General features: G+C 45.0%; 1 protein-coding gene across 4 annotated transcripts; it reads left to right on the top strand.

Annotated features, from left to right (window-relative positions):
* The first annotated feature begins 11157 nt into the window (after positions 1-11157).
* Positions 11158-19143, top strand: TBXT (T-box transcription factor T). 4 transcript variants are annotated; one of them, XM_030499547.1, is made up of 8 exons: positions 11158-11363; positions 11482-11746; positions 12274-12408; positions 13208-13269; positions 13358-13419; positions 14783-14956; positions 16595-16724; positions 18570-19143. In XM_030499547.1, exons 1-8 carry the CDS (start codon positions 11158-11160, stop codon positions 18835-18837), a joined length of 1302 nt encoding a protein of 433 aa, XP_030355407.1. In that variant the 3' UTR covers positions 18838-19143. The 4 variants fall into 4 exon arrangements, with proteins under 4 accessions (XP_030355407.1, XP_030355406.1, XP_030355405.1 ...); XM_030499546.1 differs by having other exon boundaries at positions 14780-14956; XM_030499545.1 differs by having other exon boundaries at positions 14780-14956; positions 16592-16724.
* Positions 19144-24346: the final 5203 nt, after the last annotated feature.

Genomic DNA, 24346 nt, shown 5'->3' with positions numbered 1-24346 from the left:
TTTCAGCTTCCAGTTGGTGTTCAGAGAACAAAAATTGCAAGAACTACTGTTTTGGTTTTGCACACCATAATCTTGTGTTTCTAGATGTAAAATGAGGAGAAAAGTTTTCAGTGCATCGCAGCAGTTGCTGTTGGAATAGAAATATGTTTACTATAAGTGTACACAACTAAATGTGTGAGACAAGACATCTGCTGAAGATAAAGTCTTGAATTAAATTCCAGTTTTATCAAAGCTGATGATGTGTTGGGGCTTGAAGTAAAAGGATTTTTTCCTCAGGAAACAAGCTTTGAAGGTAAAGCAGTTCTTTTTCTACTGCTCAAATTGACTCTGTCCTTGACATCCAGACAAACAGAATCAGGAGTGAATTCCTGGGGATACATGGCATCTGGCACAAGATTCTGAAAGTGAAATGCACCTTAAATTACAGACTTGGACAATACTGAAATTTGCCCTCTGGCTTCTTAAAGAAAATTTTTTGCAAAGCTGGTGTTAAACACAAATAGCAAGCTGTCTAATGGATAGAATTGGAGAAGGCTTCAATTGGTGATGTTTGCGGTTTTTTTACTAGTATAAAACAGCAATAACTATAGCATGGTTGAGATTTGTTTTAATTTTACTGAAGACTAACAACTTTTTTTAAAAAGCTGAAGGCAAAGAAATGCTTGCAATCTGCCTGCAAGATTACTAATGTATTACATTAACAAGGATGCGAGTGGCAAATCCATAGCAGAAAGTAACCTGCCAGCTTAAATGAGCACGGTTGGCAAGATCAGCAGGTTTTAGGTTTGAGAAGATCTCAGGTATCATAGTATAGAATCATAGAATCATAGAATAGTTAGGGTTGGAAAGGACCTTAAGATCATCTAGTTCCAATCCCCTGCCATGGGCAGGGACACCTCGCACTAAATCATGTCGCCCAAGGCTCTGTCCAGCCTGGGCTTGAATGCTGCCAGGGATGGAGCATTCACAACTTCCTTGGGCAACACATTTCAGTGCTTCACCACCCTCACTGTAAAGAACTTCTTCCTTATATCTAATCTAAACTTCCAATGTTTAAGTTTGAAGCCATTACCCCTTGTCCTACTACTACAGTCCCTAGTGAAGAGTCCCTCCCCAGCATCCTTATAGGCTCCCTTCAGATACTGGAAGGCTGCTATAAGGTCTCCACGCAGCCTTCTCTTCTCCAGGCTGAACAGCCCCAACTCTCTCAGCCTGTCTTCATACGGGAGGTGCTCCAGCCCTCTTATCATCCTCGTGGCCCTCCTCTGGACTTGCTCCAACAGCTCCATGTCCTTTTTATGTTGAGGACACCAGAACTGTACGCAGTACTCCAAGTGGGGTCTCACGAGAGCAGAGTAGAGGGGCAGGATCACCTCCTTTGACCTGCTGGTCACGCTTCTTTTGATGCAGCCCAGGATACGGTTGGCTTTCTGGGCTGCAAGCACACACTGCCGGCTCATGTTAAGCTTCTCATCAACCAGCACCCCCAAGTCCTTCTCTGCAGGGCTGCTCTGAATCTCTTCTCTACCCAACCTGTAGCAGTGCCTGGGATTGCCCCAACCCAGGTGTAGGACCTTGCACTTGGCTTGGTTAAACTTCATAAGGTTGGAATCGGCCCACCTCACAAGCGTGTCAAGGTCCCTCTGGATGGCATCCCTTCCCTCCAGCGTATCAACTGAACCACACAGCTTGGTGTTGTCGGCAAACTTGCTGAGGGTGCACTCAATCCTGCTGTCCATGTCACCGACAAAGATGTTGAACAGGACAGGTCCCAACACCGATCCCTGAGGAACACCACTTGTTACAGTTTTCCAAGTGGACACTGAGCCGTTGACCACAACTCTTTGCGTGCGGCCGTCAAGCCAGTTCTTTATCCACCGAGTGGTCCATCTATCAAATTGATGTCTCTCCAATTTAGAGACAAGGATGTCATGTGGGACAGTGTCGAACGCTTTGCACAAGTCCCGGTAGATGATGTCAACTGCTCTGCCCCTGTCCATCAGTTCTGTAGCCCCATCATAGAAGGCCATCAAATTGGTCAGGCAGGATTTCCCCTTAGTGAAGCCATGTTGGCTGTCACCAACCACCTCGTTGTTTTTCATGTGCCTTAGCATGCTTTCCAGGAGAAACTGTTCCAAGATTTTGCCAGGCACAGAGGTGAGACTGGTGGTCTGTAGTACCCCAGGTCTTCCACCTTCCCCTTCTTGAAAATGAGGGTCTTCTTCCAGTCATCAGGAACTTCACCTGACTGCCATGATGTTTCAAATATGATGGACAGTGGCTTAGCAACTTCATTCGCCAACTCCTTCAGGACCCGTGGATGGATTTCATCAGGTCCATGGACCTGTGCACATTCAGGTTCTTAAGATGGTCTCAAACCTGATCCTCTCCTACAGTGGGCCTAAGGTCTTCATTCTCACAGTCCCTGCATCTGCCTTCCAAGAGTTGGGCTGTGTGGTCAGAGCATTTGCTAGTGAAGACTGAGGCAAAGAAGTCATTAAGAACCTCAGCCTTCTCCAAATCCAGGGTAGCCAGTTCTCCCAATAGCTTCCGGAGAGGGCCCATCTTGTCCCTAGTCTGTCTCTTACTTGCTACGTACCTATAGAAGCCTTTCCTGTTCTCTTTCACATCTCTTGCCAGATTTAATTCTAACCAGGCCTTAGCTTTCCTAACTTGGTCCCTAGTTTCCCAGACAACATTCCTGTGCTCTTCCCATGCCGCCTGTCCTCGCTTCCACTTTCTATAAGCCTTTTTTTTAGCTCTAAGTTTCCTCAGTAGCTCCTTATCCACCCATGGAGGTCTCCTGGCCCTCCTGCTGCATTTCCTTCTAGTCGGGACGCAACACTCCAGAGCTTGTAGCAGGTGATCCTTGAATATCAACCAGCAGTCTTGGGCCTCCCTGCCCTCTAGGACTATACCCCATGGAACCTTACTAAGCAGGTTCCTGAAGAGGCCAAAGTCTTGAAGTCCAGGGCAGTGAGCTTGCTGCGTGCCCTTCTCACTGTCCTGAGGATCTCGAACTTCACCATCTCATGATCGCTACAGCCAAGGCTGCCCTGGAGCATCACATTCCCAACCAGCCCCTCCCTGCCGGTGAGCACCAGGTCAAGCATGGCATCTCTTCTTGTCGGCTCAAATGAACAGAGATGAACAGCTCTGAATGAACAGAAATGTAATTCAGATGTAAAATGCTTGGTAATTCTTACATGATAGTTATTGTTTTTTTCACTCGTGTCTGGGATACTGAATGTGATACTCTGCAATACTATTGCAATTGGGTCAAAAGTTTCCAGTTCTCACTGGGAGAAAATTCCCATAACATAGTGTGGAACAACATTAAGGACAAATGACAAAATACCTCTTGAATTAGAAGCTATCATCAAAAGTACTAATGCAGATAGACGTGATTGGGATCAATGTCTTTTTCTGTTCTCACACAGAAGTTAGGCACACAGATTTGGTGCAAGTGTCTAGCAACAACACTGTCCAGCTGGCTATCGCAAATTGTAATTTTGTGCTTACTGGGGAGGGGCAAATATGTTATTGCTGAAGGATTTTATACAACTAAATTCCTAACAATAACAAAGCTGGGTATACCTGAATTCATATTCTGTCTACTAGAGATCTGAGTGAATTAGCCTGTGGTTCTATCAATAACTTTTAAAATAAAGGATTCACCTTCTTTAATTATCTTATACATACAGAGAAATGTAAGAGCTCTTATGAGATGATGAAAATACGAAGAATTCTCAGGTCCAAGGAGTAAAAAGAAATAGTTGTCCTAGTTAGATCCACCACTGTTTAGTTGGTCTTATCTGAGAATTTTATGTTAGGCTGTTTGAATCAGCATTGACAGAATGAAGTTCAGTGCACAACATTGCCAAAATTGTGCCTCTATGGAGTGTTTTGAACTATTTAATCACTAATTGGTGCCACTGGTTTTTAATAGTGAAAAGATAGCAGAGATGTTCTAGGCAAGGGAGCTATACATTTTTCCTACCAACCTGCAAGGAATAACCCAGGAATGCAGTGAACCTGTACTGCTCCGAGCTAAACATAAAAAGTAGTTTCATAGGAATAAGCAATTTTAATTAGCATGAAGGTCAGAGGCAAGGTGGATAAGAAAAAGCATTTAGAGTTAAATTGGCTCATAAAAACCACACCTGTAAGTCTTCGTGCTTTGGGGAATAAGTGAGTCAGTAGAACCACAAGGGCAATGCCCCTCTGACTGGAAACATTACAAAATAATCTGCATAATCAGGGGTGAAGGATCATGTCTTCCTATGTAACAACTAACCACTGTTAGACAGGACATCAGACTACAGAACCACCAGTGCTAGGTCACACAGCTGACATTTTCTTAGCAAGGGCAAGAAATATTTTCTGGCCCTGAGAAAGCACCTAACATGCAGAGATTTCAAGGAAAAGCTCGGGTGTCTGCAGTGTCTCCTAGGCATTCCTGGCACTGCCCCATGTGGCACAGGCACTGGTGGTTACTACAGGATGTGGTCCCCACACATTCATCCCTTGCTGCTCATTCATCATCTGTTATATCTGCACGTAGTACTGACAGCATGGACTGCTAGACAAAAAGGTAGGGCTTAAATGTCCCTTCTTACCATGCGGACTGGGTTTGGGTTTTTTAGTGCAAAGTGAACCAATGTCTGCAGCATGCAGGAACTAAGTGTGACTAAAACAAGCAGTTTGGTAGACACGTGAGTGTTCAAAAAGCATCCAGCAGGAAAAAATGCACCCGTGTTAGACAATCAGGCTGGATTTGCATTTCCAGAGAACAAAGATTGTGAATACTTGTTTTGACATATAATTACTTTTCATTATGCATTATTAGCTTATTGGATACTTTCTTTCATTGCAAATGGTTCCAGAGAAAATAAGGATAAGATATTACGAATGAAAATTTCTATGTAATATTTTCACTATGAAGTAGAGCAGCTAACCAAAATGGAGATCCCGAAGACTTGCCCAAAGTGAGACAGTGAGTCAGTGGAGCTCAGAACCAGCTCTCCTGGCTTCCAGTCTCCCATGCTGTACGTTACCTCCACCATCTTCCCACAGCTGAACTTGTTAGGTGGTGTAAGGCAGAAAAAACTGGCCAAGACCCAATTAACCTCTGCTGAATTCAATGTAGGAAACTGTAGGAAACATTTGTGTTTGTCAGAGCTTGATGGGTATGTTTAACACAGAAAGGCTGAAGTTTGCAAAACATTTTACACTCCTGGTCATGAAACAGAGGACCACAAGTGTGTCTGTACATCCCAGAAGCTGCTCTCCAGGTCTGAGCCCTGTACAACAGGAAGAAGCTGGCATTAGTTTGTCCATTGTCTCCCTGTATGCTACCTGTGAGTTATAGATATATAAAAATATAAATAATATCTAGATTAAGTTCCAGTCCTTTCCTCTGAGCAAGCTGCATCAAGATGATGAAGACAGCATCAGCAAAACTGCTAGTACCAGTCAATGGAGATTAACTCAAATGAGGTAAAGAAAACAGCTTTTTATCACATAACGTCCTTGCTGAGGAGAGGCAGAGAATTTGCCTTCAGTAACCTCTCCTTGCTGAAGCTGTCCAAGTGCTTTTATTTCATATGGATGAGAAACTTACCTAGAGCAAGAAATCAGGAAATAATGTTGGCAGCAAAAGGTTCAAAAGAGACTTTAAGCTTTGGGTCTGCATTCAAGGCAATTATTAATTCCAAAATATGAGATAATCTAGATTCAGTCACAAGTTGTCAGGCAAATACTAAAAATGTTACCCTTAGTTATAAAATGTGAAATAATACTCATTAACCCTGTATATTTACCTTTCCTGTGCAGCAGGAGCAGCGAGGAGGAGGAATAAAAGTGTTAAAGCAGTTTTAAAGGAGGAGAAAAAAAAAAAGGGGAAAGGAAATTGAATTGTTTTTAAAGATTCTTCAGTTACAAATTAGGACTTTGTATCTTATTTTTTCTTTTTTTTAGAGGTGTTATTATTATGTAGCTGTGAAGCACCCAGTTTGTCTTAAGCTTTACATTAACCTCCATGAAATGTTCAAAGGAGAGGGAAAGGAGAAACTATGGATTCCCAACTACCTTAAATTTTTGTTGCCATTATAAGAACTGCAAAAGGAATATGGGATGTTTGATTCATGACACTGCATACTTTTATAAAGAGACATAATGCTCAGGGCAAAGATTAATATTCCCAGCAAAGGTCTGTTGTTTTGGTTATTAATGTCAGAAAATCTGAGGATTTTTGTACTTGAGACCTCAACATTAGCTTTTATACTGATGAAGATGTATATCAGCAAGAAAAGTCATGTTTACATTAGCACCCTTTGGGAGCCGTGTGTGTTGAAGTATAGGAAAAGGTGTTGCTTATGGCATGATCTCTCGACAGGATTCCTGCTAGGATGTTTATGACAAAGCAAATACTTTCTGTCACCATACTCCTATGGTCCCTGTTTGAAGCAGAATATGTCTTTGGCATGTGGGGAGGTTCTGTTTTATTGTTGTTTTGTTTTTTTTTTTTTTTGATTGGGGTTTTTTTAAGATTATCCTTTAGGCCAGGATAAAGCAGTAAACAGTATCTATTATTCTACCACTGCTTTTTGCAGCCCTGGTGGTCCATTGTGCCTCTTCACAGTTTTCAGAGAAATGGCCTGTTAAGAGCAGTGGATGGATCTTGTGCCATTGACTTGTTCGCACAAACTTACTCAGGGTAACTTGATTTAAATAGCTCTAGTCTCCTGAACAACATCATTAAGATATTGAAAAGGATATTCTAGGCCAAAATTCTGACTTTGAATCAAAAGTACTTTGCTCGCAAGTTTGCCGATTTCATCCACCTTTGAGCCAGAGTCTCTCTTGAGCACTTTCATGGGAGCTTCAGTTATTTTGTTGTTTTTCACCAGTTGGTGATGTCTAGTGCAGCAGGCGCTGAAGTCATTGGAAGTTTGATCATTGACTTTCAAGAGGGAAACCTCAGGATCTGAGCATTTGAGATGGAGAGGGCACTTAGCAGTACTCAAGCAAAGATCTGACTAAGTCAACGGGAGTTTTGCCACCTTCAAAAATGCAGGATGGCACTCTGCCTTTGCCTTGCTCCCCCCAAATGCTAAAGGGGGAAAGCAAAACAAATCAAAATCAACATGTTGTGCTCCATCCAGACTACTTGAAAAGGAAATGTTTTTCAAAAACATGTATGCATTGAGATCTTTGGAGAAAATCAGCCCTATTTGTTAAATGCTACAAGTATGGAACCTGAAAGATACTTATTCCAGAGGCTTAGCGCTCACAATACATGAAATTAGATGGATATAACCACTCTATGTTTTCACACGTTGTCATTTCCTATGTAGGTATATGTTAGTACACTGGGGTTACAAAATGGTGAGTTTTTATAAAGAGCTCTCCCAGAACGATCTTTAGGCTTTCTTTTGTCTAAGCCTTGTGTGTAAGGCAAGTGATATGCCAGATGGAAAGAAAATCCAGAAGCTTCTTATGAAAATGGCATTGACATCCTCAATCAATGCCCCAACCACAGTATCAGTAGGATATTCCTCCTCAGTGTCCAGAAAAAGGCAGATGATAAGTAGAGAGATATACATCTCTGTGACATATATAACATATATTATATTAAATTTATTCATTTTTCTCAAGGAGAAAATAAAAGAAACCAACTACACAAACAAAAGGAACGTCGTGGGGAAGTAGGTGTTTTTTCTTCAGGGATGGGAGGTTTTGACCCGCAAAAGGTGGGTTTCATCCCCGGGTGCAGGGGATGGCGGCGCGGCTCCCTGGGGCGCTGGCCCGGCACTACGGGCGGTCCTCACTGCCCCTGTGTCCCCGTCCGTCCCCGCTCCCTCGAACTGCAAGTTGAAAGATAATTAAACAGATGCCTCCGATGCGCAGCCACGCTTTCATTTTCGCACGGCATCCCCCCGGCTCAGGGGGTACCGAGGTCTGCGGGAGCGGCCACGGGCTGGTTCCCACCGGGAAGGTGCCTGGGGATTTGTGCTGTCCCGGGGAATAAGGTACAGAATGATGTCTGGGTCTTATGAACCCGAGGTAACAGCTGGAGGGTACTACTCGCCCCGTGCAAGAAGGAAAGTATTGCTATAAATCGGGAATTTTTATAGCTGTTCGGCAAGAGGAAGTTTTTTGGCTGTAAACTGTCATGCACGGCAGCTCTCGGTGAAAAGGCTTCGAGCGTGGGGAGTCCTCTCCTGAGAACCAGGGTGCAATTAAGATCAGAAAGAGGGAGAAGGGAATAAAATAAAGACGTCAGGAACCCAAGCCCAGGAAAAACTTTACCTCTTGTTGTTGTTGCTGTTTTCCCCCGTTGCAAAGATTATATATAACTTCTGGAAACTTTTTTTCTTTTCTTTTTTAATGATAATTTAAAAATGCAAAGCTGGAAAGATTTCTTTTTCGAAAGACCAATGTAAGTTGAGTGCATACATTGCCTGGGATGAGCGGCGCGGTCAGTTCCTAGGTGTTAAGTAAAACGTGAAATGTATGAAATTAAATTTGACTTCAACGCTCCTCCCTTTGCCTAAAGAATCAGAGTAAAAAGGAGAAACCGTATAGATAAGTGTCTGCTGCAGAAGGGGTTTGAGGTTGCTTCCCATTCCTTGTGTGCATATATATATACACACAGATATACATCAGGAATTAGCCCTTATTCGAATCATTCATTCCGAAGAGTGTTTTAAAAACTCTAATCGCCTAAATACACATTTACATCGTCTCTATTTTATTTATCCATTTTCGAACCGTTAATTTTCCACCGAAACGGCCCCTTCTCTTCCAATTCTGGCCAGTCTCGCTGCTTTCGGCTCTTAAACACGTTCATTGCCATATGAGGTAGCCCTGAGGAAGAACTGAGGCTGGGATTTGCCCTACATGGGAGCCATCACAACCACTCACCCCCCTCACACACTCCGCGGACCGTACCCTAAAAGGGACGCGACTTCTGCAAGGGAGAACGGTCCCTTCTCCCCCTTCACTTGCAGGGAGCGGGTGACTGTCCCTGCGGGCCTTTTTTTGAGGTTACCTGTTCCTGCTGCCCGGCTTTTTCGGGATTAAGGTGTCTGCAGTGTTGCCGTCGGGGCACACACCCGAAGTGAGGCGGTGCTGCCGGCCTGCCGAGGCACAGACAACTTGGAGTGGAGCGCCTGGAGTGAAATAAATACCTGACAGTGAAAACACCATCTCAAACCCTCTGCAGCAGCGACTACCGACCAACTTAGTAAGCTTCGCCCATAGTTTCTTTGCAACTGCTGCTTTCCCCCTCCAAACAGGAGGAAAAGTGGGCGGTAGGTGCTCAGGCAGAAAGACCTTTAGGAAACTTTAACGCAGGAATTAACCTGAAGGGGTAACAATTTTTCGCTTGTTTCTGGACAGTGGTTGAGGAGAGCCGGCGTGCGGAATCTAACATGTCAGGTTGAAGGGGAGGGGGAAAAAAGCTCTACGGAGTAAGTTAATGCTACAGGAGCCCGACGGTGCTGTGTAATGAAAATACATCCGTAACTGCTACAAGAAGAAGAAACCGAAATCAGGAGCGGAAGCGTTGGGTTTATTTGAAGTCGGATGAAGGTAGACACGCTCGGGCTGCTGCTCCACTGTGTGCGGGGTGTGGAAAGGCAGGGGTGTAGGCGCGGTTTACCTGCCCGCAACAGGAGCCGGTGCCCGGACTGAGCCGCCGCCTGCCTCCTGCAGCAGGGACCCCTTCATCGTGCCTTCCTGGCAGCCCCGACCTCCAGCTCCCCCCGGCCCCAGCCAGGCTGCCAGCGAACCCCGGGCACCTTCTCCTAAAATCTTACAAATCCCGGCAGCAAGGATGCGCGGTGTTTGGAGCAGATGCCTATTTTGAAAGAAACCCTTATGTTTACACCGCGCCGCTTCTTTTCCCCTCTCCTTTGCCCCGTTTAAAGAACTTGTTATTGTTTAAAGAGACCCCATTGAACTATTTCCTGCTCATTGTCACCTCTCTCCCCCTCGCCCTCTATCCAGGGATTCTCACGGCAAGGTAATAAACTGTTTCCCTCACACTACAGACCGTCGCAGCCCCGGAGAATGCAAACGATTAAACCACCGGCGGGCGGGGGGTGTTCCTAGCGAGCCCTCCTCTCCCTCGCCCCACCGCCTGTTTTCGCTCCAAATAACTTGAAAAGTTCCACCCACGAGTCTTGGGCTTCACTCCCGCCCGCAGAAACTCGCGGGGGGGTTGTCTCCTTGTTGTACAAACCGGAGCCTTCGGCTGCCGGTCTGGCTTTTAGCAGAGTGGTTTCAGTGAGGCGGGGGGGCTCACAGCCGCCGTGGCCGAGCCCCCTCGAGTGGGAAGGCACTGCCTGCAGTAGGGGACAGAACCGGCTCCGGTGCTGCCTGCAAGCTGGGGACACGGTGGCGGGCGGGCGGGGGGATGCCCTTGGTGTGCCAGCCTCAGCGAGGCTGGGCTATTCAGCTTTTTGGTTACGTTTTCCAGCCGGGGTTGTCGTTGCTAACTGTAACCTTCGCTTAAGCAGAAGCGCCGCGGCTTGTGTGACCAAGGAGAGCGTGAAGGGGCTAGGGGCTGGTGGCGGGGGGAGGGGTAGGGGGACGGACTCTTCCCATTTTCTCCCCCAAATCTGAATCTGCGGCCGGGGTGGGTCCCTGAAGCCAGACCTCGGGGCTGGCTGTGGCGGGCGCCGGTGGCCCCGGCCGTGGATGCTGCGGGAGGTGCCGTACACAGGTTATGGGGCTGTTGCCGGGATGGGCCATTTCCTCCGCGGCTGCCGGAGCCCCGGCCCCGGCGGCTTTGATAGAGGTGCAAACATTTGGGGGCAGATTTACATAAAATAGCCGCGTTTAATCCCGCGGGCTGCAATTAACATCACAGGCTTCCCCGGGCACCGTTGTGATATGGCCGCGGGCAGCCAATCGAAAAGGCCGGCCGAAGGGATCAAAGCGGCCGTTCGCCAATCAGCGGGGCCCCCCCGCTGGCACGGTGATGTCACCGGGGGGGTGTTTATGACGGGGTATAACAGCGGCCCCTTCCCCGCTCCCGCTCGCTGGGGCCGCGGAGGTCAAGTGGAGTCAGCCCCGGCCCCGCCGCCGCTGCTCGGGGCTTTGCCACGGCGCCTGCCCCGCCGGGCGGGCGGGCGGGCCCGGGCCGGGATGAGCTCCCCCGGGACGGAGGGCGCGGGCAAGGCCCCGCAGTACCGCGTGGATCACTTGCTGAGCGCCGTGGAGAGCGAGCTGCAGGCGGGCAGCGAGAAGGGGGACCCCACGGAGCGGGAGCTGCGGGTCACGCTTGAGGACAACGACCTGTGGCTGCGCTTCAAGGAGCTCACCAACGAGATGATCGTCACCAAGAACGGCAGGTAGGGCAGCCGCGGGACCGAGCCCTCCGAGGGTTTCGGGGGGGGGAGGTTGTGTGTATCCCGGAGAGAAGGGGGGGCTGCCCCCCGCCGTGCCTCGCGCCTCCGTGTCGCCCCGCAGGAGGATGTTCCCGGTGCTGAAGGTGAGCGTGTCGGGGCTGGACCCCAACGCCATGTATTCCTTCCTGCTGGACTTCGTGGCGGCCGACGGGCACCGCTGGAAGTACGTGAACGGGGAGTGGGTGCCAGGCGGGAAGCCGGAGCCGCAGGCGCCCAGCTGCGTGTACATCCACCCCGACTCGCCCAACTTCGGCGCGCACTGGATGAAGGCGCCCGTCTCCTTCAGCAAAGTCAAACTCACCAACAAGCTCAACGGCGGCGGGCAGGTAAGGAACCGCTCGGCCCGGTTGGACGAGCCCGGCCCCAGCCCGGCCGGACCCTAAGGGGCCGCGGGGTCCTGCCGAGCCACTGCTTCCGCCCTCCTCAGTGCTCGTTTTTATACCGCTGCTACCAAACATGCGTTCTTTCTGCAGAGCTGGTCTTTCCGCCGAGGACCGGTGACTTCGGGTTTTGACTTTCTGTTGCATGTCTTTCCACTCTGATTTGCTGCTAATGCCAACGGAGTAGCAGACGCATCTTTCTGGCTATTTGCAGCCGACGTGCTTGTGTCTGTGCAAGCTGGCTGTCAAGTAACAGGGATGAGGATAACTAGGCACAAAGTTGGAGTGTCTGACAGCAGCGTTCTGTTACTTTTCTTACAGCTTCGTTTTTAGGGCTTATTCTTACCTATTGCCTCTTTCTCTTCCACTGGAAAGACAGATCATTAGATACTTCAAACCCTGAGTGCTGTCTGTGACTACCTCATCTGCCACCACTCTGTCACTGCTCACATGCTCTATCCTTTTGCTCACAGATTATGTTGAACTCTCTGCACAAGTATGAGCCCAGGATCCACATAGTGCGAGTGGGTGGCCCGCAGCGGATGATCACCAGCCATTCCTTCCCAGAGACCCAGTTTATAGCTGTGACGGCCTACCAGAACGAGGAGGTAAGCACAGCAGGGAAGAGAGGATGCAAGTACCAGGAGATTTCAAGTGGCAAAGTGCATGTTACAGAGCAAAAAATAAATGGCTTGTTTTGTGTTTTTCTCTGTTCCTTTTGTGCTTTGTCTGAAGCTAAATAGAAGAAGTGAAGTTAATATATGTAAAAGCCCTGTGAATGTATCATAGCACAAAGTTCTGATCACTGTTTGTCTCAATATGTACTGCAGGAGAGTAATCCTTAAAAGGTTCTGTGGGACAAACAGGTATGGTAACAAATCTAGTTGTCATTTTCAGCTACGCAGTGAAATAACTGGATGTGCCATTTTCAAAACTGGCCTTGCTTTCTTAGCCAAAATGCACATTTATGTTTAATAAATCTCTAAACTACCAATATTTTTGAGATTTAGGGGTTTTGTCAGTTTTTTGGTTTTGTTTGGGGTTTGGTTGGTTGGTTGGTTTTGGTTTTGCTTTTTTTTTTTTTTTTGATGGCCATTCTCCTCGAAATGTGAAGCTTTTTATAACTCTTTAGTGCACTACCTTTCTTAGCTATTTCCTTAGCTGATCAATAAAACCAGGCAATTCAGTCTCTTAGAAATCGGCAGAGGGATTAATTCCTAACTCTCTACTAATAGTTCAGACCTTAAAGGATGTTTAATTGATGTTCATAGGTTGGTGTTATGGGTCTACTCTTACTAAAAAATCTGGGATTTCACTAACTTCAATGGGTTCCTAATTCAAATCCTAATATCTGTATGGTAATGAATGGTGATACTTGCAAATAAAGATGTTTGTTGTTGTTTTTAGATCACAGCTTTAAAAATTAAATACAATCCGTTTGCAAAGGCATTTCTTGATGCAAAAGAAAGGTGAGAGCTCTTTATTCTAAAGCCTGGATTTTTTACATAGGTTTGTAAAAGCATATTCCTAACTAATACAAGATGGTTTCTTTTCTAGAAGTGATCACAAAGACATGATGGAGGAAGTGGGAGACAACCAACAGTCTGGGTATTCGCAGTGTATGTTTCCTTTCATTCTGCATCATGAACGTAACTTTGATTTCTTCCATCTCATCTGTTAAGTTAAGCAAAACTTCAAAAGCGGTGTTTGGCTGGCTGGCTTATTAGTTTGTAGGGAGAATAATATGTCCAATCCTTATGATTATGGCTCATGTAGGTTTATGATTGTATAAACATCACAATCTATGTTTGTGTGGTTAGGACTTCTGTATTACATTCAAAATCCTTTCATAGAAGCTTGCAGCTACCTACATGTCCAAAAAGACAGCTGCCTCTGTATACAAGGACAGCAACATTCATATGGATATGGAGACAAAAGTTTATTTCAAACTACAGCAGAAAATTATTGAAATGGTACATATGTTTTAAGTACTTTAAGAAAATTAGGGGGATTTGCTTAAAATATTTATTTTTCAGATGAATAAAAAGCATTAGTGTTTTCATTATTTCTGTTTTAATAGTTTATTGCCAAAAATGTCTGCAGCCTATAAAGGGAGGATTCCTGCTGCTGTTGACTTGCAGTAGGAATTATTTTGTTTCAGTGAAAATAGTTCAGTTTTAAGAGTTCTTCTTAGCAGCTTGTGAAACCTCGGAGCTTAGCTATAGATACTCCCTCAGAGCAATTTAAAACTGAAGATTACACTAACAATTACTGAGCACACACTACCTAAGTAAGGTAGGGTTTAACCATTTCAGTGTTTCCTTACTGTGACTGTAATGAAATAGTACTTTTAAAATAATGTTAGTTTGACATGGGGCATTTTCTAAGCTGTTGTCTAATTTTCTTCCTTAAGATAATGTAAGAAAGCTGTGAAGACTCAGGGTTTTCAGCCATATTGAAACTGTTACTTTTCCTGAGTGTGTGTTTCCTCACTGACCAATTATTATCTCTTATGAGAAAATGCTGAGAGAGTTGGGATTGTTCAGCTGGGAGAAAAGAAGACTCTGGGGAGACTTAAAAGGGGCCTATCAGAAAGATGAGGAGAGACTTCTTAGCAGGGCCTGTTGCGGCAGGATGAGTGGAAATGGTCTTAACCTAGAAGAGGGGAGATTCAGGCTGGATGTGAGGAAAAAGTTTGTTACGTTGAGGGTGGTGAAACCCTGGCACAGGTTGCCCAGAGAGGTGGTAGATGCACCATCCTGGAGATATTCAAGGCCAGATTGGATGTGGTTCTGGGCAGCCTGATCTAGTTGAAGATGTCCCTCTTCATTGCAAGGAGGTTGGACTAGATGACCTTTAGGGGTCCTTTCAAACCCAAACTATTCTATGATTCTATGAAGTATTTATCTCATTGCTGTGATTCTTTCCCTGCCTGTCTGCATTATGTCCCAATCTTACAAACCTCTTGCTTCCCCACAGTAGGTAGTTGGCTTATTCCTGGGACTGGGGCTCTGTGCCCACCTGCCAACCCTCACCCTCAGTTTGGAGCCCCCCTGTCGCTCTCCCCTGCTCACAGCTGTGAAAGGTACTCATCGCTGAGGAACCACCGTCCTGCCCCCTACCCCAACCCCTACACCCATAGAAACAACTCGCCAAGTAAGTCTGATGTTGCATCTCTGTAAAACGATGGGAAATGAGCCAAGGGATGCGAGCTTTGAGCAGTGGGCGTCTTGAGCCATGCCACAGAAACTGAGGTTGCTATCTGGCTCAGTTTGTACAGCAGGCTTGGGGCCAGCATTGCAAAGAAATAGGGATGACGAGTACATGTCCCCAGCCTCTTAATGCTGGAAAAACTGGGGGGGTGTAGAACTGTCTCCTGTTAATTGGTGATTAGTGCTGGCTCTATCTTGCGCTGTAGAATTCTTACAACCAGTGAGCTTAAACTTACTTTGCTTTTTTTGTTTATTTCTTTTTTAAGTTTGAAAGTATTTTAATCATTATTAAAGGTAATATAACAATAAATGAAGAAGTGTATGTCTGGTTCTGTCAGTCTCATTTGTTATTAACACTTAATAACTGAGGGCCTGATTCTATCAGTTTTACTTGCCTGTTTCTGTAGTGCATTAGGGTTGTTCTCCATGAATGTGTCAAAAATGGGTACGCAGAAACAATATGGAGCTGAGTAAACTGCAGAGCTATTTAAACGTTGTGCTCAGGTACAGCCAAATAGCTTAAGGCTTAGTGCCTTAAGCCATAGGTACTTAAGGAGGGGGAGACTTTTAAGAGTGACTTTGGTATTTTTTTTCTCTTGTCTGTCTTCTTGTAAAGGTGTGTAACAATTTTTGTCCTTCAGTTTGTATGGATATTGGAGGGGCCCATTAAAAAAAAAAACAACGTACTATTTTGAACTGTAAAATAATACACAGGGTTCTAGATGCAGGCTGACCAGTCCTCTGTGCAGCTTTGTAGTTAATTTTAAAGCGAAAAACTAGCTTTCTGTGGACTTTTCTTGCATCTTGGAAATTGTATGCAAGTTTTGGGACTTGAAACAGGATAAAAGAACAAAACATCTCTGGTGTTCCTTCTTGTTCCCTGGTCCTCAGCAAGGAACCTCTTCTCCTTCCTTAAGCCAGCTGCCACAGCAACTTCTTTCTTGCTTTTATAAGATTCCCTTTATAGCTTCCTAGCAACTCTGCCACATTGGCCAGCCAGTTTTGGTCACAAGCTGAGTAGTTTAAGCCACAGTCCAATCACTCCTGATGGTGCCTAGCTCAAACTTCAGAGCCTGTGATGGCATGCTTAGCTCAAAACTGGGATGTGTGATACAGGGGTATGCTTGTTATCCACGGCTGCCGGGCTGTTACTGCCAGTGTAGATGGTGGAGATAAAGAAGGTGCCCTGGAAGAGTGACTGGGACAGTGTAAGTAAGGAGCCTGCCTTTTCCTGGTGACCAAAGAAGGAAGCATATGCTGAATTAGCAGGTTCAGGTGGTTTGAAGGTGGTTTGAAGACACCTTTTTGGCCATAGATCCTTCGTAGAAGTAAGACTTTGCAGTTGCAAGTCAAGCAAAATAACACATCAGCAGGGGCAATGCCAGTGAGCCTGTAAGCTTGACACAACTGGTAACTGACATAATTTTTTCTCTGCGTGTATGTGTGTGTGTGTAATTTTGGGTTTTGTTTTGCAAGGCAGCAACGGGGCAGTATGATTTAAAGCTATACATTGCTTTTGAATACAAGGTTATTATTTGTTCTGATTCTAATGTGTTTAAATGCTTGCTTGTTTTCTCAGCAGCCTATGCCGATAACTCCTCTGCCTGCCTTTCCATGCTGCAGTCCCACGACAACTGGTCTTCTCTAGGAGTTCCCACACACACGACGATGCTGCCCATGAGTCACAGCACCGGCACTGCTACCAGCTCCAGGTAGGAGTCCACCCCTCAGCAGCCCTCAGATTGGTGTATTGATACTTTGTAGGAAGAGAAGGCTGAAAAAGGCGGTAGTCACCAGCAAATTAGAAATCCTTATGGCCACATGTGCATGTGAATCATTAGCTAACTGAGGGGCACTGAAAAACACCATTCGCAAGAAGGAAAACAGATTGAAGAAACCGTTTATTTTTTTTATGTTTTGGTTTGGGAAACGTAGATACTTGTGACAGCAATATTTGATAGATTAAGGAATAGAAAAATATTCTTCGGATTTGAGGGTGTTCTTCTAAGTTACATCTCTTTCAAGCAAAATGGTGTTAAAACAGTTTAATTTTGATCTGTTTCATTTTAGGCAGTCACTGCTTTCCCAGCCATCTCCACAAACCCTTGTTCTGTTACATATGAAGGGGTAGTGAACTGTAGTGTGGAGAAGGAACAGACGGTTGGGGCAGTAATTCTTTACTTAAGCATTGACACAAAAACTAGCATAGTATGGGATTACTCATGTGGTGAAAGCATTTGCCATTTTGTGATCATATAAATGTATTTTTTCTCCTCTTTGTACTTATTATCTTAATTAAATTTTTGTATCCTATAACAGAGGTTTATCTTACAGTCAGTCCCTTGGAGTTAGATTGGAAAATTCAAAGAGATGCAGATAAGGTGGTAAAATCTTTGGTATTAACCACAGAGGGCTGAGGCTTGGGCATCTTTTTCAGCAGTTCCGACCTACCACTCTGTTTGTGGAAAGCATTCTTATTTGAACCATGCACAAGGCATTTAGCTGTGAATCAGAATATATACTACTACCCGGTATAAGATAACTGTATTACTGAACAGAAGTTTTAGTCCTAGATGTATGTTAATCAAGTAAACAGGTCCTTCTAGCACTTCTTTCTGTGTCTGACCTGCAGGATACACATTCAGAAAGTTGCAAAGTCCACTGGGTTTCAGTTGCTGACTGAGTTGTCCAGTAGATAAAACCAGTAGAACTGAAACTGTGGGACCTCAGGGAAGCCATTTCTGCTACCCCTTGCGCTAAACCCCTATTTGTAAAGTAAAAATAAAATTTATCATTGATGTTAAACTGCTTGGGATCAATATGTAGAAAGCAGTGTGTAGTATTACATGGCAGGACAGAACTTTTTCTCATAGTTTCTTTTGAATCACCTGTTTCTTTTAATTTTATATGTTTATACTTGTGTGTGTATGTATATACATACTCAGAGGACAGAGTGTAGAGGCTGTAGTGTCCTGACAAGGATTTTTTTTTTCCCTTTCAACCTGCTCTTTTCTGTAGTATCCGTGCAATCTGCAGCCATCAGTCTGGCTCTTCCCTTTCTAATATGAGATGATGAACAAGGAGGGCTGAATTGCTGTCTGGAGGCATCAATCCCTCTCTGACTACAGAGGCGCACAAGGGCTCTGGCAATGGATTCAAACCTACCTGGGTTCAGCAGCTGCCATGTCCAGCCACCTCCACCACATGCCTTTCTCCCTGAGGCAAGGGTACGGCGTGGCTCAGGGATCAGCTCTCGAGCCTCTGCATTTTTTAAGCCAGCCTGTTCATTCCCCAGCTTGACTTAAAATTTGCCAGTATACCTAATGCTGGAGCCTGCTGTTGCAAAGCAGGGAGGTTAGATTTACTGATGGGGTGCCATGAACACGAATCCTGCCTGGGGGGTCTTTGTTACTTCACAATGGCTGAGAACCTCCTAAAGAAATTCACAGTCTCCAGCAAACGGACCCAGCCTGGGGGCTGTGCTGTGACCTGAGCAACTTCCAGCAGGCACTGGAGTCACTAACAACTTGTTTTATTTACCGCTTTCCCCCTTGCAGTCAGTATCCCAACCTATGGTCTGTGAGTAACAACACCATCACACCGGTGTCTCAGTCGAGTGGGATGTCCAACGGCCTGAGCTCCCAGTTCCTACGTGGCTCTCCAGCACACTACACTGCCCTCCCGCACCCAGTCACTGCTGCCTCCTCTGCCTCCCCGCTGTACGATGGTGGGGCACCCTCCGACCTGCCCGACAGCCAGTATGATGCCTCCGCACATGCCAGGCTGGCATCCACGTGGACACCCGTCACCCCCCCTTCCATGTAAACCCAGGCCTTTTCCTATAAGACAGACTTTTTAGCTACGGAATTACTTTAAATGCTTAATTCTCAAGGAAGAGAAAAAGGAGGCATGGAGTAAATTACAAAGCATCTGCACTGCTTTGCATAGAGCATCTACATTATACCTCTTATAGTGAACAGTGCCTCACTGACTTCATGTAGAGTTTACAAACCTGGTGAGCGTGCAATTCTGAGAGCAGATTCACTGCTTTTAATTTTTTTTATTTCTTTTTCTTTTTTTTAATTTTAACTTTGATAGACCTAAGTTTTAAGAATTTAACTTAGATTTCAAATTTCTCAGTGTTCTGATATATTTGGTCCTGAAGTTTGGCATTGTTCTTGAGTAAGTTACTCCTAACTGTTTTTCAGTTAATTTTTTTTAATGGCAAATTTAGCTATAGTCATGAGAAGACTTTTGTTAACCCTCTAGTTAGAAGCATTCTGAAATATGCACAAATGTAGCTGAGGAGTGAAATTTTTTGGAAAATCACGTGCACTAACACGTATTTGCTTTACAAATACGTTGTGTTCTTAACTGTATGCTTATTTCCTTGCTGCTGAATTAACGTCGAGACAATCTGCAAGAAGTATATTCTTACTAATAAATGCAGTATTAATGTTTGGTCTAAATTGTTTTATACAAAAGACTCCTTTTAGAGGTAAGTTTTGCTGTTTAATTGCATAGATTTCAAATATCTGTCATCTTAGCTAAATATTTAATTTCAAACAGCCAGTGTCTAATTAGGAGCCCTATCCTAAACTTTTTTGAGCCATTGAAAAAACATCATTCTTTTTATAGTCTCTGGCTCAGGCCTTAAGGGAGGGAATTCAACACCTGGAGAATCATTCTAATTTATTTTATTTCAGTATTGTACCCTGTTGATCTATATTTATTATTTGGTAAATTACAGCTTTAATTTCTACATGTTAAGATATGTAAATAATCCCTCAACCTATGGTGTACTCCTTTAAGACAATCATGCATGGGATATATCACCCAATGGCACACTGAACAGCATGGATGTAAGTAGTTAACTTATTTTAAGAGGGAAAGTTCTAGTTACTAATGATTTGGGGGAAAAGTGCAGATATACTAAGCTTTAGAATACACTGACTTCTTGACTTGCTGGAAAGCTCAGGTCTTGATAAAACACTTCTTTTGGGACTCTTTAAGTAATATGATCTAAATTTCTAATGCAGGCTAACCCAAAACATTGGCTCAAAGTGTGTCCTTGGACATGTCTCTGTCCCACTGACTCTAGCGAGTACATATCCTGAGGAAAGTGAATTGTTTTGCATAAGCCATAATAAATAATTTTTCTAATGAAGTGCCTAATATAGCAAAGCAAAATTCTGTATCAGGGAATTCCTTAAATAACTCATCGATGCGTGCTTATGTGCTACAGTGGCACGTTTAAGATGAAAAAGAAAGTATTTGCCACCATTTTGGTCTCTTTGGCACCCTATGGGCAGGTCCCTGCACCTAGAAAGACTCTGGCAGGGCTTTCTCCCTGCAGAAGGATTCGTGTGCAACTGCAGACTGGAGTCTCCCGAAGGCACTCCAGCAGGACACAGCACCAGAAGCAGATGGCTGCACCACCACGTTCTCTGTTGATATGTAAATACTGATATAAGCGCTCCTATTTTATTGTGAAGGTAAATTGTGTAAATGATGTAAGTGCATTAGTATGTAGACTATTTTGTAGAAATTAGCAACATGTTTCACTGTGAGTTGGTTTTTTTTTTTTACTTGTATTTCGGAAGTATAATTTAAATTGGAAAAAAAAAAGAGTAAAGATTCTTAAATAAACTCAATGCTCAGCTTTCAGTTTGTGGGGGTGGTGGGAAAGGTGAAACAAAAGCACATCAGACAGTATGTTGACCTGCTATGGAGAGGTTTCACAAATGGTTCCTGCCGCACAACGTCTTCTGGCTGTGGGCGAAGGCTGAGAGAGTTCTTCATAACCAAATTAATGATTGTTTAGTCATGAAGAACTTGGAGCTCTCTTCAGATGCTACATTCTCCTTATCTGCTTCTCCATCCCTTATTCCCTGCCCTTTCCAACCTTATAGTCAGTCTATGATTCCATGTCCCTTGGCATGGCCCTTGGCAGGCAGCCCATGAGGGGCTGTCTTTGCTCCAAAGAGGCTTGCATGGAGGATATCCCACAGCTGCTGCCAGCACAGAGGTCAGCAGTTTCTCAGGTTCTTACAGAGCTCGTACTGAAGTAATGATTGCCATGTCCATGTGGACAAAAATAGTTGGGGCTATTTGTTAAATTACAAGATTTATCTGGGGCCTGCTGAACTAACCTGCCTGCAGCTGGGGCCTTCTGGCTGTGGAGGAGCCCAGTTCCCATTTCCCATAATAGCTTTGGAGGCCTCCATGCCATCCTTTTAATGTGCACTTAACACGAACAGCAACTTTCCAATGCCTTGAAGAATGTGTGACACTAACCTGGGAGCTGAATTCCAGGTCCTGAAAGAGTTCAGCTCTTAGCGCAAGGGAAATGAACTGAACTCCTCTTGCCTCTGCCTGATGAGCAGCCCTGGCCATGTCACATGGGTGACTTCTCCGCTGGTCAGTACTTGCATACTTGAGCCAAAACCAGATAAACATTAAAATAATTACCATGGACCAGGACTCTCAGGAAACCTATACTGTTTACCGTGGAAAGATTTCTGAGCTGGAAGAATAAGCGCACACACACAAGGCCTTTATAGATGCAGCATTGTATGTCTCCAGGCAGCTCAATGCTGCTATCAGATGGATCTCACCTAACTGGCTTTTTCGGTGTGGGTTTGTTTTCCCTCCCATACTTTCAAATTAAAGAAACTGAAACCTTTCATACCATTGAATGCAAGTTGCACGTTGTTTTAAAGCAGACTGTGCATTTCAGCATTTATCTTTTCACACCTGCTCTGCCACCATCTTTTCCCAGAGCTGTGCTTTTTCTTACTGGGTTTGTGTGGCCAAGCAGTCATCAAAGGCACCTCAGATTCACCTTACAAATACCATATCAGGATTGTAGCTGCCAGAGGAGCTGAGCAGTCAGATCCAGATGATTACAAATAACCCAAGCCAGCACGAAACCCACATGGACTTTGTGTGACTCATCTGGAGAGGCTTTTCTCACCCGTGGGCTTGCACAGCAGCACTGTGCTGCGCTCCCACCGCGTCCGCCCGCTGGTGCCCCCCCTGGGGCTGGTGGCAGAGGCGAGGTGGAGGCACAAACGTACCCGATGTTTCCACATGCTGAGGAAGGCCGGTGTGAGACAGCTCGCCTCATCCAGCCCACGGGCAAGAGGAGCTCTGTGGTTTCCCTGCACCAGCTCAACCACAGCTCTTCCCTGCCGCTGTGACCTTGTGGCATGCACCCCCCAAACACTAGAGACAGCTCTGAGCCTGGAAGAAGGACTAAACTATCAGCAAATCCTCAGGACTCTTAGGAAACCTGTATTGTTTACCATCTCAGCACGTTAATGCTTTTTTCCTTCATTCTTCTGTGGGTAACAAATAGTAGCGATCTGCAGAAATCTCTGTAGACCCCTCAGCCTTATTGCGCAGAAATGTCTTGCTCTGTCTGCAAGAGCCATGTGAATGAATACTCAGTCCCACACAGGAGTAAAGCATGAGATTGGGTAATCCCACACTTGTCTCCAGCCAGACTCTTCTCCATAGATGTCAATGAGAGTTGTGAATTAAGTGAGATAATACACATTAAGCTACTGCATCTCTGTCCAAGTTGTAAATGTAATTAAAAGTACTGAAAATTAAAAGTAACTAAAATAAACAGTAAAAATTTTTAAAACCCTACACATATTCTCAGGCAGGTGTAAGGAAGACAAAAAGCAGAAACACATATGGTTTTTAAATCACATGCACACCCATTCCAGGGGCTTAGATCTGTGAAGAAAGTAATTTCCTCTGGCTTTAGCTGCTCCTGGATTTCTGTGCCTTTGGAAACTGAGGTAAAGAAAACAAGGGAGCCAGTCTGAGTGGTACATGGTGCAGTTCCAGTATTTCTCATGGTGCCTTATAGCACCTTACATATGCCTTCAAATCTGACAACATAAAAAATTCCCTGAGAAGATTATAGCAGACCCAAACCCCTGTTCTTCCACTGCACTTACCACTGTGATATCAAGGATCTGGGCTTTAAAGGCCAAGGTTATATGACTGGCTAGAGCAGTTGTGGTTGTAAACAGAGAACCCACAGGGCTTCTCAGGGGTGTCCTCCTGGAGCCACCAGTGCTTTTCCACGCACAAAATTTGTCCTTCTATCCTTTGCATTCATCCATACTCCTTGTTCTCCCAAGCTGACACTGTTAGTTTTATTCCTGGGAATCACAGCAAAGCATACATGCACAGATAGAGTCTTTGTTAGCCAAAGTGTTGGATTATGTTTATTATGTTATCTCAAATGTATCTACACTGCCAATAGGAGCAGGGTGGGTGCCAGAGACCATTCGCAGTCATGGTTTCCCAGAGGTGGATGTAGGCTGGCTGCAGCCGTGGGTCCATGTGGAGCACACAGCAGTGCATTGGGGCTTACGTATATTGCATATCCCCTGTATGATCACATAGCTCACTGCAATTCCAATTTCAAGACAATCAGGGCTTTCCCCCCTCCTCTTTTTATGGATGGCACAGTTATCATAATCTTAATACACTTCTGGTGCTGCACTCTCAACGTGCCTCTGAGCCCTGTCTTCCAAGACACGACCTGGCGTAGCGCCATGGGTATGTGACCAGAGGAGTGAATATCCTTCTACAGATGGCTGTCTGTTCTTGCTGAGCAAGCAGCTTGCGGTTTTTTCTTGCCTTTCTCTCTCCCCATCTTCTTGCACTACAAAAGTAGGTCACTGTTTCTTGATGCTAGTAAACTAATTAGCTGCCTCAGTCAGTCCATCAATGCCAATAATTCTTCCGTGATATGCAATTACCAGACTTGTACCACAGAGAGTTGGAAGGGGCCTCCTGAATCCAGTTCCTTAATTACAGACAATCCCTTCACTGAGACCTTTTAAGAGCACACCAGGGTTTGCCTCAAAAACAGTTGGTGAGATTTTGGGGAGGTTTTTGTGTGTGCTTGTGTGCCCGTGGCTAGTAGTGCTGTTTCTTTTGTTGAGAGACTGTTGCAGTCCCCTTGCTTCTCAGTGCTTAGGAGCTATCTTTTAATTGCCAGCTGAAATTTATCTATAATCATGACTACCTGTTCTTGAGCCAAAAAACATTCCCAGCTTAAACAGTAGTTCTCCCTTGGTAGTATTTAAGTTGATGTGCATTGTTAGGCAGTGATTTCTCTGCCTCTCTTTTGATAGGTTATAAAAACTCGCTCTTCTCTTGGGTAGCTTTCCCTCTCCTGCTGGCCCTCTGTGCCTGCATGGCTCAATGAAAGATGGAGCATGAATGTATGTCATATAATGCACGGGCTTACAGAAGAGCCTATGCAATGGTGTGCTGCTTCCCTATCTGCACTGAAACTAGCCAT

This window comes from Strigops habroptila, chromosome 10 (assembly GCF_004027225.2).
Source record: "Strigops habroptila isolate Jane chromosome 10, bStrHab1.2.pri, whole genome shotgun sequence".
NCBI lineage: Eukaryota > Metazoa > Chordata > Aves > Psittaciformes > Psittacidae > Strigops > Strigops habroptila.
The sequence above is the reverse complement of the archived record's forward strand: the minus strand, read 5'-3'. Positions and strand labels throughout refer to the sequence as shown.